Genomic DNA, 14,413 nt, shown 5'->3' on the forward strand with positions numbered 1-14,413 from the left:
GTATTTCTGATGTTGCAGCTAGAGGATGCAGACGTCAGTCTTAATAAGGCTTCGAAACTTGGATTTGAACTTCCCTCTCTAACTCTCTTGTCATTCTTCACACAATTATTTCTGTCATTTCTTGTGTACAACAGAGACAAACACATTAATGCCTTGAGGGAAGAGTATAAGAAAGTGTGAGCTGTTATTCCCATTTATATGATTCATTGCACTGAGACAGAGGTATCAGGGAGGAAGTGTGATAAAGCCAGGAAGAGGAGGCAATGACTGCGGGCTTTTAGACCTGCCTCCAAATGTGGCAGCTATAAACATCTTGGCCTTCAGACGTGGTCAAACAATATGCTGTATTAACTAGTTCATTTTGAGCATACTGAACCCCTGAGGTACATCCAGCCACACAGTCCAGTTCTGGTTGGATCCTGATCCATGGATGTCGTTCAAGATCCGACACCGTGTTAATGTAAAAGAGACAGAATGGAGCAGGACAGAACTGGCTCCATTACAACATCTTCTGTTGTGTCAGAGCAGAAATGAACTAAAGACAGAAAAAAATAGCGGCAAACATTTGTGAAAGTGGAAGATTAGCCTTGAACTGGGTGGTCCCAGAAAACCTGAAAGAGAAAGACAAGCTTAATACTGCTTTTACCTGACTTAATACTTACATATAAGAAAACTGTCAGTGCTTGACAGTAACAACACTGTGTGCATTTGACGTACATGTGGCCAGAGCTGCGAGCCAAAACCATTCAAATAGTTTGACTTTGTTCCAGGAAAAACAATCTTCAGCAGGTCTGTGCAGATTAACACGTTGCTGAAATGTGAATGAGATCGTCTGCACCTCACCACTTTTGAAATGATCAGCCTAGTGAGACTGACTGCAGACCAAACAAACCAACACTTTATCCCTTGATCACTGATACACTCCAGTGGCTCAGCGTTATTTTTCTAGGAAAATATGTGTTGAAATTGCCGCGGCTGCCTATTAAAATTCTAACTCAACTGCTCAAGCTTCCAAAGCAACAATTAAGCTTTTTGCTGTGGTTGGTGGCTGTTGTAGATCATCTACAGGTTTAGCTTCTATTTGTGCATCTATTTACCAGTTGAGAGAGAGAACGGAGGCCTGATAAGTATCCAAGTTGAGAGCAGATACAGTTACAGACAGGCTCACATCAAACGGATGTCCGGCTGATGTAGCTGTGGGGCAGGGAGGGGGGAAGAGAGGCAGAGAAATTCCACCGGCAATTTCATTAGTGATCAAATGGAAGTAAGACGTGTCTCTCTGCCTCCCTGTCTCGCCTGAAGTGCACACACAGCATGGGCCAACAAAATGGAAACTCAAATCAGACAGGCCAAATGAGGCCTCGGCTTGGTCAGCTGCATTGCCGTTAGAGGTGTGGTCCACATGCTCCGGTAAAGACACAGCGCGATAACTCTAACTCTGAACGCTGTTTCTTAATGCGTCTATAATCAGGATTTTTATAAAATCAATAAGGGAAATATCGATATGACAATGTGAAAAGAGTTGCTCACAATGATCAGCCTCCATACAATTAACACCCACATCTGCAGCTCCCCCTGGCTTTATAAAGCTTTATACTGACATTCACCTCACGGTCTGGCCCTCTAAAACTCTAATAACCCACTACACACTGTGCCTGCTCAGGACCAAGCAGCAGATAAACGGTTAACAGCGCGCTGGTGAAGACACGGGAGCATTTAGCTAATTAAGAGCTAGATATCAGGAGTTGGTGGAGACCAAAAATAGAGCTTAAAGAGAGGGAATAATGGTCTTGCAGGTGGCCAGAAATGTGAAACTTGACTTTTTGAGCATGTTAGCATGGTGATGTTAGCACTTAGAGAAAAGCAATGTTGTGCCTAGGCACAGCCTCAGAGTCAGCTATCCAAAAGTCTGTTTATTTCATCAGTAAAGTCTAAATACTCATTTAGGTACATCGTTTAAACTCCATAAAGCTGAAGTCTCCTGAGTCTCTCAGGTCACATTGCATTTTTCACTGTAAAACAAATCCCCTCAGCTTCAAAGGTCTGGATTACAACATCAGTGACAACTTGACAAAAGACTAAAAGCATAAGTAGAAAAAGCAGCCACAGTGAACATTCAGTGGAAATTCAGGACCGTGGAGAAAAACTGAAAGTAGGCTGAGCTCAGAGGTGGCAGCAGCATCAGTAGTCATTCTCTTTACTGGCATGCTGGCGAGTAAAGCCAGAGCTGGAGAATCACTGGACGATTTCCAAAGCATGGATAAGCATCATGCAATCTGAGTAAAATCAGCCATTAGCGACTGCATCACACTGGTGTGATGATAACTGGACTGAGAAGAGAGGAGGCTATGATGTCTCTGTCTCTTCACAGAAGCAGCGCCCTTTCCCAGAAATGCAGGATGATATTCACTGTTACAGGCCGACTGAGCTGCACTAAAAGCAGAAGATGAAAAGTGCGCTTTGAGAACTGGCTTAAGAGCCAATTCACAAAATTAAAGACATCAAAAAGGTATTTTCATAACTCAAGATTTCAAGGTCAATTTTTTTTAAAATTACTGTGTCCAATTCTGTAAGAAATTGTTCAATATGAGCTGGACTGATGCTGGAAAAACACACCCAAAGATTTTTAAACACTGTGTCAGCTTTTTCAGGAGAATCATGCATGTAGACTGCATGTCTCGGGACGTGACTGTGGACTACATTCATTAGCCCAGATCAGAAAAAGGCAACCCATAAAGCTTTTGTTCTATTCCCAATAACATATCACATTGGGAGTTACCAAAAACAAAACAAAAACAGTTATATTTCAGAATATTTCTTATATGACTTTCACTTTCGGATCGTTTCAGATGCTGGGTTGGGGATGGCAGAAGAGTCCAGCCCTCATTGGTTTGCATGGGGCTTAAAATGGGCGGTTAGCCAGATGACACAGCCAATAGTACACTGCATCTTTGTTTCTTCAGCGAGGAAAGCGACAACGCCACGGCTAGTGACCCCGCAGGCTTGTAGTGACATCTGGCACTGGAATAGTGCGTCGTTATCAGCCTGGGCCACTTAACAGAAAGACAACACACCAGAAAAGCCCTCTTCACCTCTGCCTCGAGGTGTCAGTCAGTGCTTCAAATAAGCGACTCCCAGTGCTTCATATAGTAAGTGATGGTGAATGTCAGATGTGTGATGTTTTATATACACGCAGCTTCAATAAAAGCCGGGGTTGGCCACAGAAAATTGGTTTCCTCAGGTGGTAAATGCTACCCCTAACCCCCTCCCCACCCGGTGGCCTCAACAATAGCCTCCCTCATTAACTATATGGCCTTTACTGCGTGAAATCGCACCTTTGCCGTTTTCCCCTGAAGCTTAAAAACGATAGCAAAGAATGGTTGTTAATTCACTGAACCAATATGCAGCTGTTGGAAACCCTGAAATCATTAAATACACAAAGACAAAACCTCAATTGAACATGTGAGGCCTTCAACACAAAGGGCTACAAAAACATATGTCCTTGCTTTCAGTGGTTAACAGTACTAAGACAGTGAGCTGCTGATTATCAGGACGTGCCTATTATAGAAATCAGCTTTGATCAAAGTTGAGCAGAATTTAGGTACCATCAAACCTTATACTGCTCAATTTCAATAAAGCACCTCAAGGTTTTCCTCAAAATAGGGCGGCACACAGCTCATCATGTACTTATTTTTTTTTTTTTTTGGACTGATCAATTCATCATTTGGTCTAAGAAACATCCAAACATTGAGAGAAATATCCACCACAAGCTCTAGAGGTCCATCATGACAAGTTCAAATGTCTTGTTTTGTCTGCCTGTAATCAGTTGCTAGTAGATATTCAGTTTACTCTCATAGAAGATGAAAGGGAACAAAAAAAATTGTTTACACAAATGATCGTCTAATCAAAGCTGCAGTTAACGATTATTTTCAGTCTCAATTAATATACTCGTTATTTTCTTGTTGAATTGAGGAATCTTATTCTAGAAAACAGAAGTATTGCCTCTACAACTAAAAAAGCTGGGACTACTCGAACAATTAATCAGTCATCAGGTTTGCCGTTGAAGTTTACTTTTCCGTCCATCAACTAATAATTTCAGCTCCAGATTAATCAGTTAATTGTTTCAGTTCTACTTCAAAGTAAAACACACATATTCTTGTTGGTACAACAGCCAACTATTCATATTACAGTCCAGACCACAGAGTTATTTACAGTAGGTTCATTCAAATTCAACAGGAACAAAACAACTACTGTGTTCAGTGCTACAATGCAAGTACTTAGCATATTTTTCCTGCCTGCACACCTTATTCACATGTCTAATCCATCAGCTATCACTCATCAACACTCAGATGAGCTAAGTTGCCCCTGAGGGCCACCAGGGGCCACCTGGCACCCACAGCAGGAGAGGAAGCTGCGGGGTGCTGAGGTGGGGGTGGGAGAGGTGTCAAAACCAGCCAGCAGTACAAGCCGAACCACTGCCCCAAGGCATCGTTCACTTCAGATGAAAACATATTTCACACTCACAGCATAATGTCACTCATTCATCATTATAATAGAGAATTAATTGGAGCATCCATCCAACACATACTACCGGGCCGTGCCAGCAAATACAGCACACGCCATTCTCGCACGTCAACGCCAGACTACTGGAAAAATTTGGCTCTTTCATTTTGCCCTGATTAAGTTTTTCAATCCCCCCCCCATTCTGTTAAAATCCAACCCGTAACCCACTTCTTTTGACATTAAACCAACTTTTACTTTACCTGCAATTATTTGGCTATAATCATCAAAACTGGCAACACAGATCTGTCTTAAAAGCTGAAGTCTTAATAAACCCAACTCCACTTGATGGATTGTGTTGTGATATAATAGCCCTCATGAATCAGCAAAATGTCATGTTTGGAAGTGAACAGCGTTGCCATAACCGTTTCTCCATACGAGAAGTAACAGAGTTCCCCCTCTAGGGTCTACATATCAAAGCATTTCCCCCAGTCTAATTACCCTATCATGGCTCTGGCAGGTGCAAGCTCGTGGGTTGGAACAAAGCCAGCCCTCATATATCAGGGCAACTTTAAAAGATGACCCAGATGACACTGCGAACCACTGTAGCTGCAATCGGATCCTTGTGAAGCATGCAATCGTTTGGCCGTGATGTGTGTCAATGCAAATAAGGACAGGATGCTGCTCAGAACCCCCATTTAATGAGGTCCGTCTTCTTCTTCTTCTTCAAAGGCACATGCACGTGACCCAAGACCTGACCCAAATCATTAAGGAACTGTGGTAAATTTGGCAGCAGTGTGGTCCGTTAAGCTGCAGTTTGTTTGGATAAAACTGCAACTTTACTGACAGGTTTTTTTCTGTCAAGTCTTCCACTGCAGAGCTGTAGAGTTTTCTGCACAGCTGCAATCAGAGCTGCAACAATCAGTCAGTTAATTGATTTGATGCTCAAAAGAAAATTCATCCACACTTCTGTGCTAACTGATTAATCGTTCAAGTCACCCTTTCAAGCTAAAATGCAAACTAATTTGATGGTTGCCTTTTTCTCAAGTGTGAGAATTTACTACTTCTAATGGTTTTATGATACTGTACACTGATTTTTTTGGAGGGGTCTGGACTGTTGGTCGGACCAAACAGGACATTTGTTGATATCACCTCGTGCTTAAGGGTATTTGATGTGTGCTTTCTGATGTTTTAGCAACCAAACCATTATTGGAGAAAATGATGGCCGGATTAACTGATAAGCAAAATAACCAGCCCAAGCTGCAAGGGCAGACAAAACCTTATGAATCTTATTTTAAAAGGGTGAACTCTTATCCAAACCAGTGCTGCTGTGGTTCACTGGAAGCATGCAGCACAGGAGAGGCTCCTCACCATTCATTCATGATTGCTTGGCATGTTCCCTCTGGTTTGTGTGCACCAAAAAGTGACCATTAAATTGCCCAAATTTTGAATGAGGTTCTGTGTTATGCTGTTCCCCTTGAAGAAGGGGTCAGGAAACACTCCTGTAGACTTAACTGGACCAAGAAATCTCACTCACCGGCCACGCAAACTTGAAGGGGATCAAAATCTTGCCAGCATCGTCGATTTTATTCGGGTTATTCTTTGAGCTCCTAAAAGAAAACATATTTCCACCGAGAACTTGCGTAGATCCAGCTCCAAACGTGCAGGGGCTGGTGGTGGTGACCTCCATCTGGTACTCCTTCAGGCACACTTTGAAGTAAGTGTCGCACTCGTCTCGAGTGCAGCGCAGCTCCGGGGAGCTCCTGGAGCCGTCGCAGCACTCCCCGTCCGCCAGCTCGCCGTTTACATTCTCTATGGAGATCAGCTGCAGCTCGAAATAGCCGGTTGACTGGGACACCTAGAAACAACATGTTAAAAAAGACCAAATTTATATATAGGCCCATATAAACAGCCTGCAGCATGATTTAGGCTACTTAAATTGGTGCGTAAAGGTGGACAAGTGGCCAAACAGCGCCTGACTCTCAATTAAAACCAAATATCAAACCTCAGATGCCAGAATAATTTGTTGCATCATGAATGGAGCACGTGAAGAGCCTACGACTTTGCAGGCTGCGTGTTTTTATTTTATTTTATTTATTTTTATTTTTTTAAGACAATCAGGTTACTCTCAGACGGGAGCAAATTAACCGCTGCAGCAGCCACTTGATCCAATGCAACTTACAACTTGTTTGGTTCAGGCCTAATTCTCCCACCCCCCCCAAAAAATAAGAAAAACGTGCGGGGCTCAGCATTGTAACCAAAATGGAGAGTAAGCCTGTATCAATTCCTCAGACTTCAATCTTGTCATGGTAACATGATCACATGCTCCACAACTGACGGCTACGTTATTCAATTATCGATTAATGTGATGCGAATATGCAATGCCGGAGGGCAAATGCATCTGCCCACGCCCACCAACTTTTGACATTGGTAATTTTAAACATTTAATTTATTCACGTGGAGCAGAATAAAATGTTTTTCGATTAGAATAACAGCCCTCTTACCTCCGTCCATAACGTCAACAGCAGGCACACTATTGGGAAGCAATTCCTAATCCTGGTGCGATTCCACATGCCTCCGATTAATTAGAGTGACATAGGGGGGGAGAAGCGATAAGAAAAGACAAACAGCCGCGGACCCGGCGACTAGTTCCTCCTCTCCTGACATGCAAAAATAAAATATTCACATGCGTGTTTTCTCCACCGCGTACGTCCAGATTTCACCGAGACATTACATGCGTGTGTTTGTGTGTGTGTGAGCAGGCGGCGGATTGCAGCGCAGTGACGGTCCATGCACAGGAGTATCCCTCCGTCAAATCTCTCCACACAGCAACTGAGATGTTTCGTAGCCACAGCCTAAGGAGAGGATGTCTGCTTTGATTGGCAGCTACGCAAACCACTTACAAATTGGCCTGCGGGCAGTCTCTGAGCCAACCGGATTAAGGGGCGGACAATAGTAGCTGTAATAACCCCCACCAACCCTTCCTCCCTCCTCCTCCTCCACCACCACCACCTCCTCCTCCTCCTCGTCGTCTTCCTCCTCCCAAAACTTGAATTATACTGGGTTTCTATAGAGCCTCGTTTTGGACAAACCGCATTACAGAGAGCAAACAAAGCAGGGGTCGACTTTAATTAATCTCACCCGCGAAGAGATTATAATGAGCAGGGCTTTTATTTGAAATCAGGACCTTATCGGCGCTGAGTTGAATTTCATTACAGTGTATATTTGGCAGAGAGACAAAGTTGGATGAAGGCGTCATTTCAGTCCAAGCATTTAAATATAATTTGTTAGTAAAACCTTCAGAAACAGTCACTGCAAGCAGACATTTGTGTGGTCAGAGTGGACTAATTGCCGGTGACTGACATGTGATTTGATTATGATAATGTGATTACACCTTACATTAAATTGACAGTATACCTGGAACATTGGCTCCGAATGCCTCTCGGTGTGTTTTTATTTTTAATTTCGCGTTCAGGTGCATTTCCCTGGTGTTTTCATTATTAATCTAGTTGCTTTTCGTTATAATGATGCTGGGGAAAAAAAACCCCCGCTAGATTTCGTTTGGATTCACTGGTGAGAGAAACTGATGGTAATTTATTCAAATCCTTTCGCCAAAAAAAACATGCTTTTAATCATCTGTTTCTGAAACATTAATGATTTTTTGAAAGTGAAACTGCCCCAACAACGCAGCACTTTTTCATCAACAAGACGAGACCCTCCTCAGGTCCACTCCATCCATTGCAGAAGGGTAGAGCGCCCTCTACTGTCCGCGCACCACCCGCCGGTTAACCTGGTTCCCTGAAGCCTGGCAATGAGATTTACACACATTTCTGAAGTTCATATAGGGATGTTGTCCTAATCTGTTAAATATTACATGGATCTTTATTTTTTTGTATTTCTCACTTAATGCAGCATTTCTTTTTGTTTTGTTGCTGCAAGATATAACGTGTGTCCCCAGCACACTAAACATACAACACTAAATATACTCCATGTTTAATTTCAGTTTTCTGCTGTAACCTGTGACTATCTGCTGCTGCACCAGCCCTGGTCCTGTCTGATACAAGGTCCACTTCCCTCACATTGTACATACAACCACATGCAGTGCTGTAAAAACACCTGACCAGGTGACCTACATTACTGTGGCTCTGACTGTGGCATTTGTGGGATTGTACCAATGTTTTTTTGCATGTTTTAGCTCTCAACGTCTGCCTGAAGGAGGCACACTCACAAACTGAAAGCACTTGGTATGGACGTGGGTAACACACCTTATTTTATAGGTGTGAAAAGAACCCAAACTAGAAGGTATGCAGACATTAGGAAGATCATTAAAAGAACATTGCACTTGTTAATCCTCAACTAAACAGCTTAACGCAGGGCAAAGACAGTGGGCAGCACAATATAATTTCATCTTATACAGGACAAAAACTATGACAACAAAAGTTTTTCTTTAACATCCCTGCTGAGGTGTAAGATACATTTAACAGGCCACCAGGAGACACCTCACTTGCTGTGTGACAGGCACAAACAAGAGAGAGAAGCTGCCAATCAAAGTGTCTGTGACGGCAGCCCCCCTCCTCCCTCCATGTCCCTGTCTCCTTCGCATCAGGCGACTGCCAGTCCGTCAGATAGGCCTTGAAGGAGGCTGCCGATAGCCTGAGCTGCTGCAGCCGCTGTGACTGGAACGTTTCACACGCTGTCACGAGTACATGTGAGTGCTTTAAGTTGGATCACACCTTGTAAAGGGCCTCAGGTGGTGAAGGAACAAGGTGTAAGTGTATATGTGTGTGTCACATTTAGGTTTTCAGCCACACTAGCGGCGTCCCTCAGGGGACGGCAATGTTGGCCAGTGGGTCAGTCCACAACTTTGGTCCAGACTGAAATAGGTCAACAACTTTTCCACAGACATCCATGATACCCAGAGGATGAAGCCTTCAACTTTGGTGACTCCATGACTTTTCCTTAGGTTCAGATTTGTCTAATGACATTTTGTTTGTGCTCAGAGCTTATTGGCAAATGTTTGCATGCTGTGCTTCGGGAGAAACTGAGATGGTGAGCGTGGTAAACACCTGCTAAACATCAGCATGTCAGCATTGTCACTGACAGCACGTTAGCATGCTGATGTTAGCATTTAGCAGTGAATACAGGCCCACAGAGATGCTATCATGGCTGTAAATAATCAGCTTCTTGTACTGAATCTGTATTTTAAAACACATTTTTAATTTCCATTAATTCCCCATTAAAATGAAAGCCTGCAGCTCAGAACTGTTTTCAAGGTGGACCTGCCTCTCTACAAGCATTTAGACCATAATGGTTCACTAATAGGAGCTTCTCCATTGAAACCGTAACTAATGACATTTGTTAAGCATCTCTATAAGCCTGAGTGATCCACCAGAGGAACCGGGATATATTTTGCACTTACATAAGAAATTAATCAACAAAAACCTGAAAATCGATGCAAATAAAGAAAATATGCAAAATGATAACAATTGAAATTCTAATTTTAAATTTTAGACAGTTTCATTAAGCTCTGCTTTTTCACATCAGCCATGGATGATTGTTAATATGTCACGTAAGACTACTATTTATCTAATGTTGCACCGAACTATAGTGTCTCCCGAATATAACGCCTACCAAAGGGCCTCGGGTGGTGTGTGCCTACCTTGTCTTCCTGTTTGCATACACCACATGCATGTGTGTGTGAGGCAGACAGAGAAAGAGTGTGTGTGCAGGAGCAGAAGGGATTATGAGTGGGAGCGCTGTGGGGGGTTTGCCAGCCTCCAGGGGGGAGGTGAAGTGGATTTCTTCTCTCATCCATTTTTCATGGCTTTTCTGCTTTCAGATCTCCAGTCTCTGTACATACGGCTGACGGGTCGGCTCTCTTTTATCTTTAAGCATCTTTTGGGGGACGCAGTGTGTGTGTGTGTCTGGTGGCGTTCGGCGGGGCCGTTGATGGTGACGGCATGGGTCAAGGTTGAGACATACTGTTTTTCGTTGAGCTCTAATGACTGCCTCACAACACTGGCTACCAAGAAGATGGTAATTTGCTGATTTCCTCTGGGTTTTAATTGCGTCTTCCTCTAATGGCTGAGCCACAGGATACTGAATTCTAAACATTTAGTGAAAATAATGTGGATCTTTATGTTTTCCACAGTGCAGATGGATGGATGAATGTGATCTCAAGGCAATATCATGGCGGCCTGTCCTCACGGACCATGTATAAACAATATTGTTTAGTAGCAGTTTATTTCCCTTGTGGATTAATTCAAACACACGTCTTTTAAAAGGGGCTTTGAATAATTAATGAGCTCGATCAGTGACCTCTAGGGTTTGGCATCACTGACCAATCTTGTTTCCTGGCCTCCACCCTTCCCCTTGAGTTACAGTAGCCTTACACTGGAAGTGTAAAAACAACATTTCCATGGTAGAGAGGAAGTTATTCTCCACAACAGAAAATAACGTGATGATTTGACTGATTTGTCCGTTTTTGATGCTGATCTTGACAAAATGGAAATGACAGACATGCACCTGGTGTTTTCAGGCTATTTTTGAAAAGCAAGAACGGCTCTAACGGCAGAAGAACAAATATTTTCTCTTACTCCTGTTCGAAGGGATCTGGTATGGTTACATCTCTTTTCTTGAGTGTACTGTAAATGCACTTAGAGATTCAATGACTGGATCAAACAATTTCCTTACTGTTTATTCCAACTCAGATTTTTAACCTGTATTTGATGGTTGACATTGTGGAGTAACAGGAAACATGGGAAGAGAGCGGTTATTGGTCTTCTGCACTTCTAACAAATCAAGATATTGGACGTCAGCAGTTCATGTGAGCATACCTCACATCCCTCATTATTCAAATAAAAAAAAAAGTGAAATGTGGATAAAAAAAATTGTCATAGGCAAATAAAGTTGTGTTCATCCGTAATCCCTACCCATAGTGTAAACTTTGGAGGAAAGAATGGGGAAACTGGCAGAGGAATGTAGATTTTCCGGCACATTGGCTGATAAAAACCACAACAATGTTTGGTGGTTATGCAAATGCTGGTGTGCAAAGTCTTAAAAGAGAATAAACTAGCTCATTAGAAGCAATGTCATTGTCTGGTGGCGATACAGTAGCAGCAGCACAGAAGAAGGTCGCTGGCTGATGGTCTTGGATCAGGGCTAAGCTCCGGTGCTTCACGTTAGGTAGCGTCCACCCTGTTCTTGTAATCTTAATATTTTCATGGCTCCATTAGTGAACATGTTTTGATACTGTATCTCTGAGTTGAGGTGTTAAAACAAATGCTGATAACCATACTGCAATAAACACAGTCATAATGGAACTGTTAAGTGCTCAACTGAAGCCAAAGCTAGCTAAGACTAAACCATTTGAACACTAAGCACATCGCAAATTCGGAATCCTGTTTCAAAAAAACAACCTCATGAGCTGCAGATACACCAGGATTCCCGCTGGATTTACACAAGGTCACCCAGCCCTTCAGTAAACGAGACCCTGGTGCCTCAGTGTTTTTTAGTTACCCAGGTTTTTCCCCTTCATTTCCCTTGGTTGACTGAGCTATCAAGTGTGTGGAAAGGGCATTCCCGCTGCGATAGGAGGAGACATGCAGTCACCACTGACACTGAAGTGTACCTCTCTCATACCCTTATGTTCTGCTCTGCTGATAGTACTCTATGTATTTGTGTTTTCTCATGCAGAGAGTTCAGATTTCATACAGTACGTGCCCGCGTGTGTCACATGTTACTGCTGAGCAGAGACGAACAGTGACAGACATTTCCAAATGATCTGGAAAGGCATGGTTTGGTTTCAATAACAGTGGGTGAACAGGGAAACAGCAAACCCCAACCAACACGCACACACACACACACACACTTTTGAGAAAGGTTTTCAATGGAAAAACACAGTTACAAAGTTAACCAGTTATGCAAGTTAATGACACTTCATTGTGCATCTTGCTTTTCTTGTTCATACTTTGGAACTGATTTTGTAGTGGCAGTCAGAAACTGACACACGTGAAGAAAAAACAAAAAGGTTCAGGACAGCCTTTTATTTTGTGGAATTTCTGTGATGGCCCTGAAAACACTGAATACTCTGTTTCTACGTTTTCAAACTCAGTGATCGTTTCCGACGCTGAACAGGAGTTTGAGGAGGAAAAAAAAAAACGCAAGGGCGGCATCCTAAAGCCCTTTGAACCTAAATTATTGTTTCTTTTGCTTCCTGTAAGAGATGAGATATGATGCCCAGATTACCTAAACGTGGCCCGTCCTACCATAGATCACTGATTAAAAGATATGATTAGAGAGGATATGTGGTATGTTGCTTAGATTTCTCTCCTGTCAGTGTTAACATAGCAGATAAGATTTTCCCATTTGCCTCTTTCCACATATGGAGATACCAAAGGAAAGACTTGCTCTAAACCTCCCAATCCATCCAAGCATGTGCAGCCCCGGACCTTGTAAATACACGTCGCTGATAAGGCCCAGCAGATGCTGCACAAGGACTCACAAGGCTGCAAAAAAAAAAAAAAAAACGAGCAGCAAAACCTTTATGGCCACCTCGATGTTAGCTTTAAAACAGAAACAGGTTGCGGGTATTGACCTGATTGCTATCTAGGTCTGTTTATCAGTTTGAACCAGTCCCTCCTCTGCTCTTCCTCAATGCCATGTTAATCCAAGGTTATGACCTAACTGCTCAAGAGCTGGGGGCAGAAGAGCAGAACATCTTGTAGTAATTTCAAATGTACGTTTGGTGAAAAAGTAGATTTAAAAAAAAAATGGATGAAATGATGGATCACTTGATGAGATTCAGATGTATTTGCTGATGTTCTCGTGGTCATTGGGGTCGGTCATAGGATAAATCTGCAGTACTGTGAAATGACTTCAACTTCTGGGTTTTTTTTTTTCCAGACTTTTCTCTGATATTGGATGGATTGCCTTAAGAACTTTTTTTCATCTAGTGTCATCAGCAGGTAAAAGTTTTCACTTATCCTGAGAAATATCTCATCAGATGATGAATCCCACTAAATTTGCTCATCTGACTTTTCCTCTAGTGCCACCATAGTTTTTCGAATGTGTTGATATATATATTATATATCATATTGTTTTTCTTTTCTTCCAGCACATTTTGGATAGTACTTTGGTTTGTGAGTAAATACCTGCAAAACTGACAGAATACACATCCAGTTTCACAGAGTTGGTAGCATTGTCTTGTTTAACATGACTTCTAAATTTTTCAAATTGAAAAATTAAAAAACAAAGAGAGTAAAAAGCACATCTACCTTCCTGTCTGTATGCAGTATCATTTGCATACAGATGGAGAGTGTGTCAGTGTGTGCTGGAATCACTGGCTTTGTGTCAGTGTTTCCTTCAGTGTTTCCTCTAACTACAGTGGTGGATCTTGTCTTTCTTTCAGAGGGCAGGTTTTAGCTCCCACCTGTGAATGGACTGCATTCAGAAAAGAGGGGTGGTAATCCATCTGCTGCGGTGACACACACATACCCAGATGGTCCCTGGAGAACAGAGACATCCCATGTGTCCAGTTACAACATGAAAGCAGCAGGGATGCAATTTAAGCAGCCATCCATCCACCCATTCCCATCACCCTTCTAAAGAGGGATGGGTGGTGGCAAAGACAGGATGCATTTACAGAACTGTTGGTCATACACAACATCTCTGTAAGAATTAGATTAGTAGCAAACAAAGTACTCACTACTTCTTCTTGATCTTGATATCGAAACCGGTTTTAAAATGTGTTTAAAAGACAGTTTACAGATGGAATCAGTCACTAATACTCATGCAAATATATTCCACTCAACATGTTTTGAGCTGATACCTTCACAAGAACTTAATTCCAGCAATAAGCCAACAACTGACTCCTATTTAAAACCTGCCCAGCGACAGCAGCACGAAGCGGAAG

The 14,413-nt window shown here is 42.5% G+C and overlaps 1 protein-coding gene across 2 annotated transcripts in view; it reads right to left on the reverse strand.

Annotated features, from left to right (window-relative positions):
- jag2b (jagged canonical Notch ligand 2b) overlaps positions 1-7,315 on the reverse strand; it is a 40,695-nt gene extending 33,380 nt beyond the window's left edge. For both annotated transcript variants that reach the window (XM_041064245.1, XM_041064244.1), the window contains exons 1-2: positions 7,005-7,315; positions 6,038-6,358 (exon numbers count right to left, since the gene is read on the reverse strand). In XM_041064245.1, coding sequence (XP_040920179.1) covers positions 6,038-6,358; positions 7,005-7,073 — 390 coding nt within the window. In that variant the 5' untranslated portion in view covers positions 7,074-7,315. The remainder of the gene's footprint in view (positions 1-6,037; positions 6,359-7,004) is intronic.
- Between the last annotated feature and the right edge of the window lie 7,098 nt (positions 7,316-14,413).

The sequence above is a fragment of the Toxotes jaculatrix genome, chromosome 19 (assembly GCF_017976425.1).
Source record: "Toxotes jaculatrix isolate fToxJac2 chromosome 19, fToxJac2.pri, whole genome shotgun sequence".
In the NCBI taxonomy this organism is placed as follows: domain Eukaryota; kingdom Metazoa; phylum Chordata; class Actinopteri; family Toxotidae; genus Toxotes; species Toxotes jaculatrix.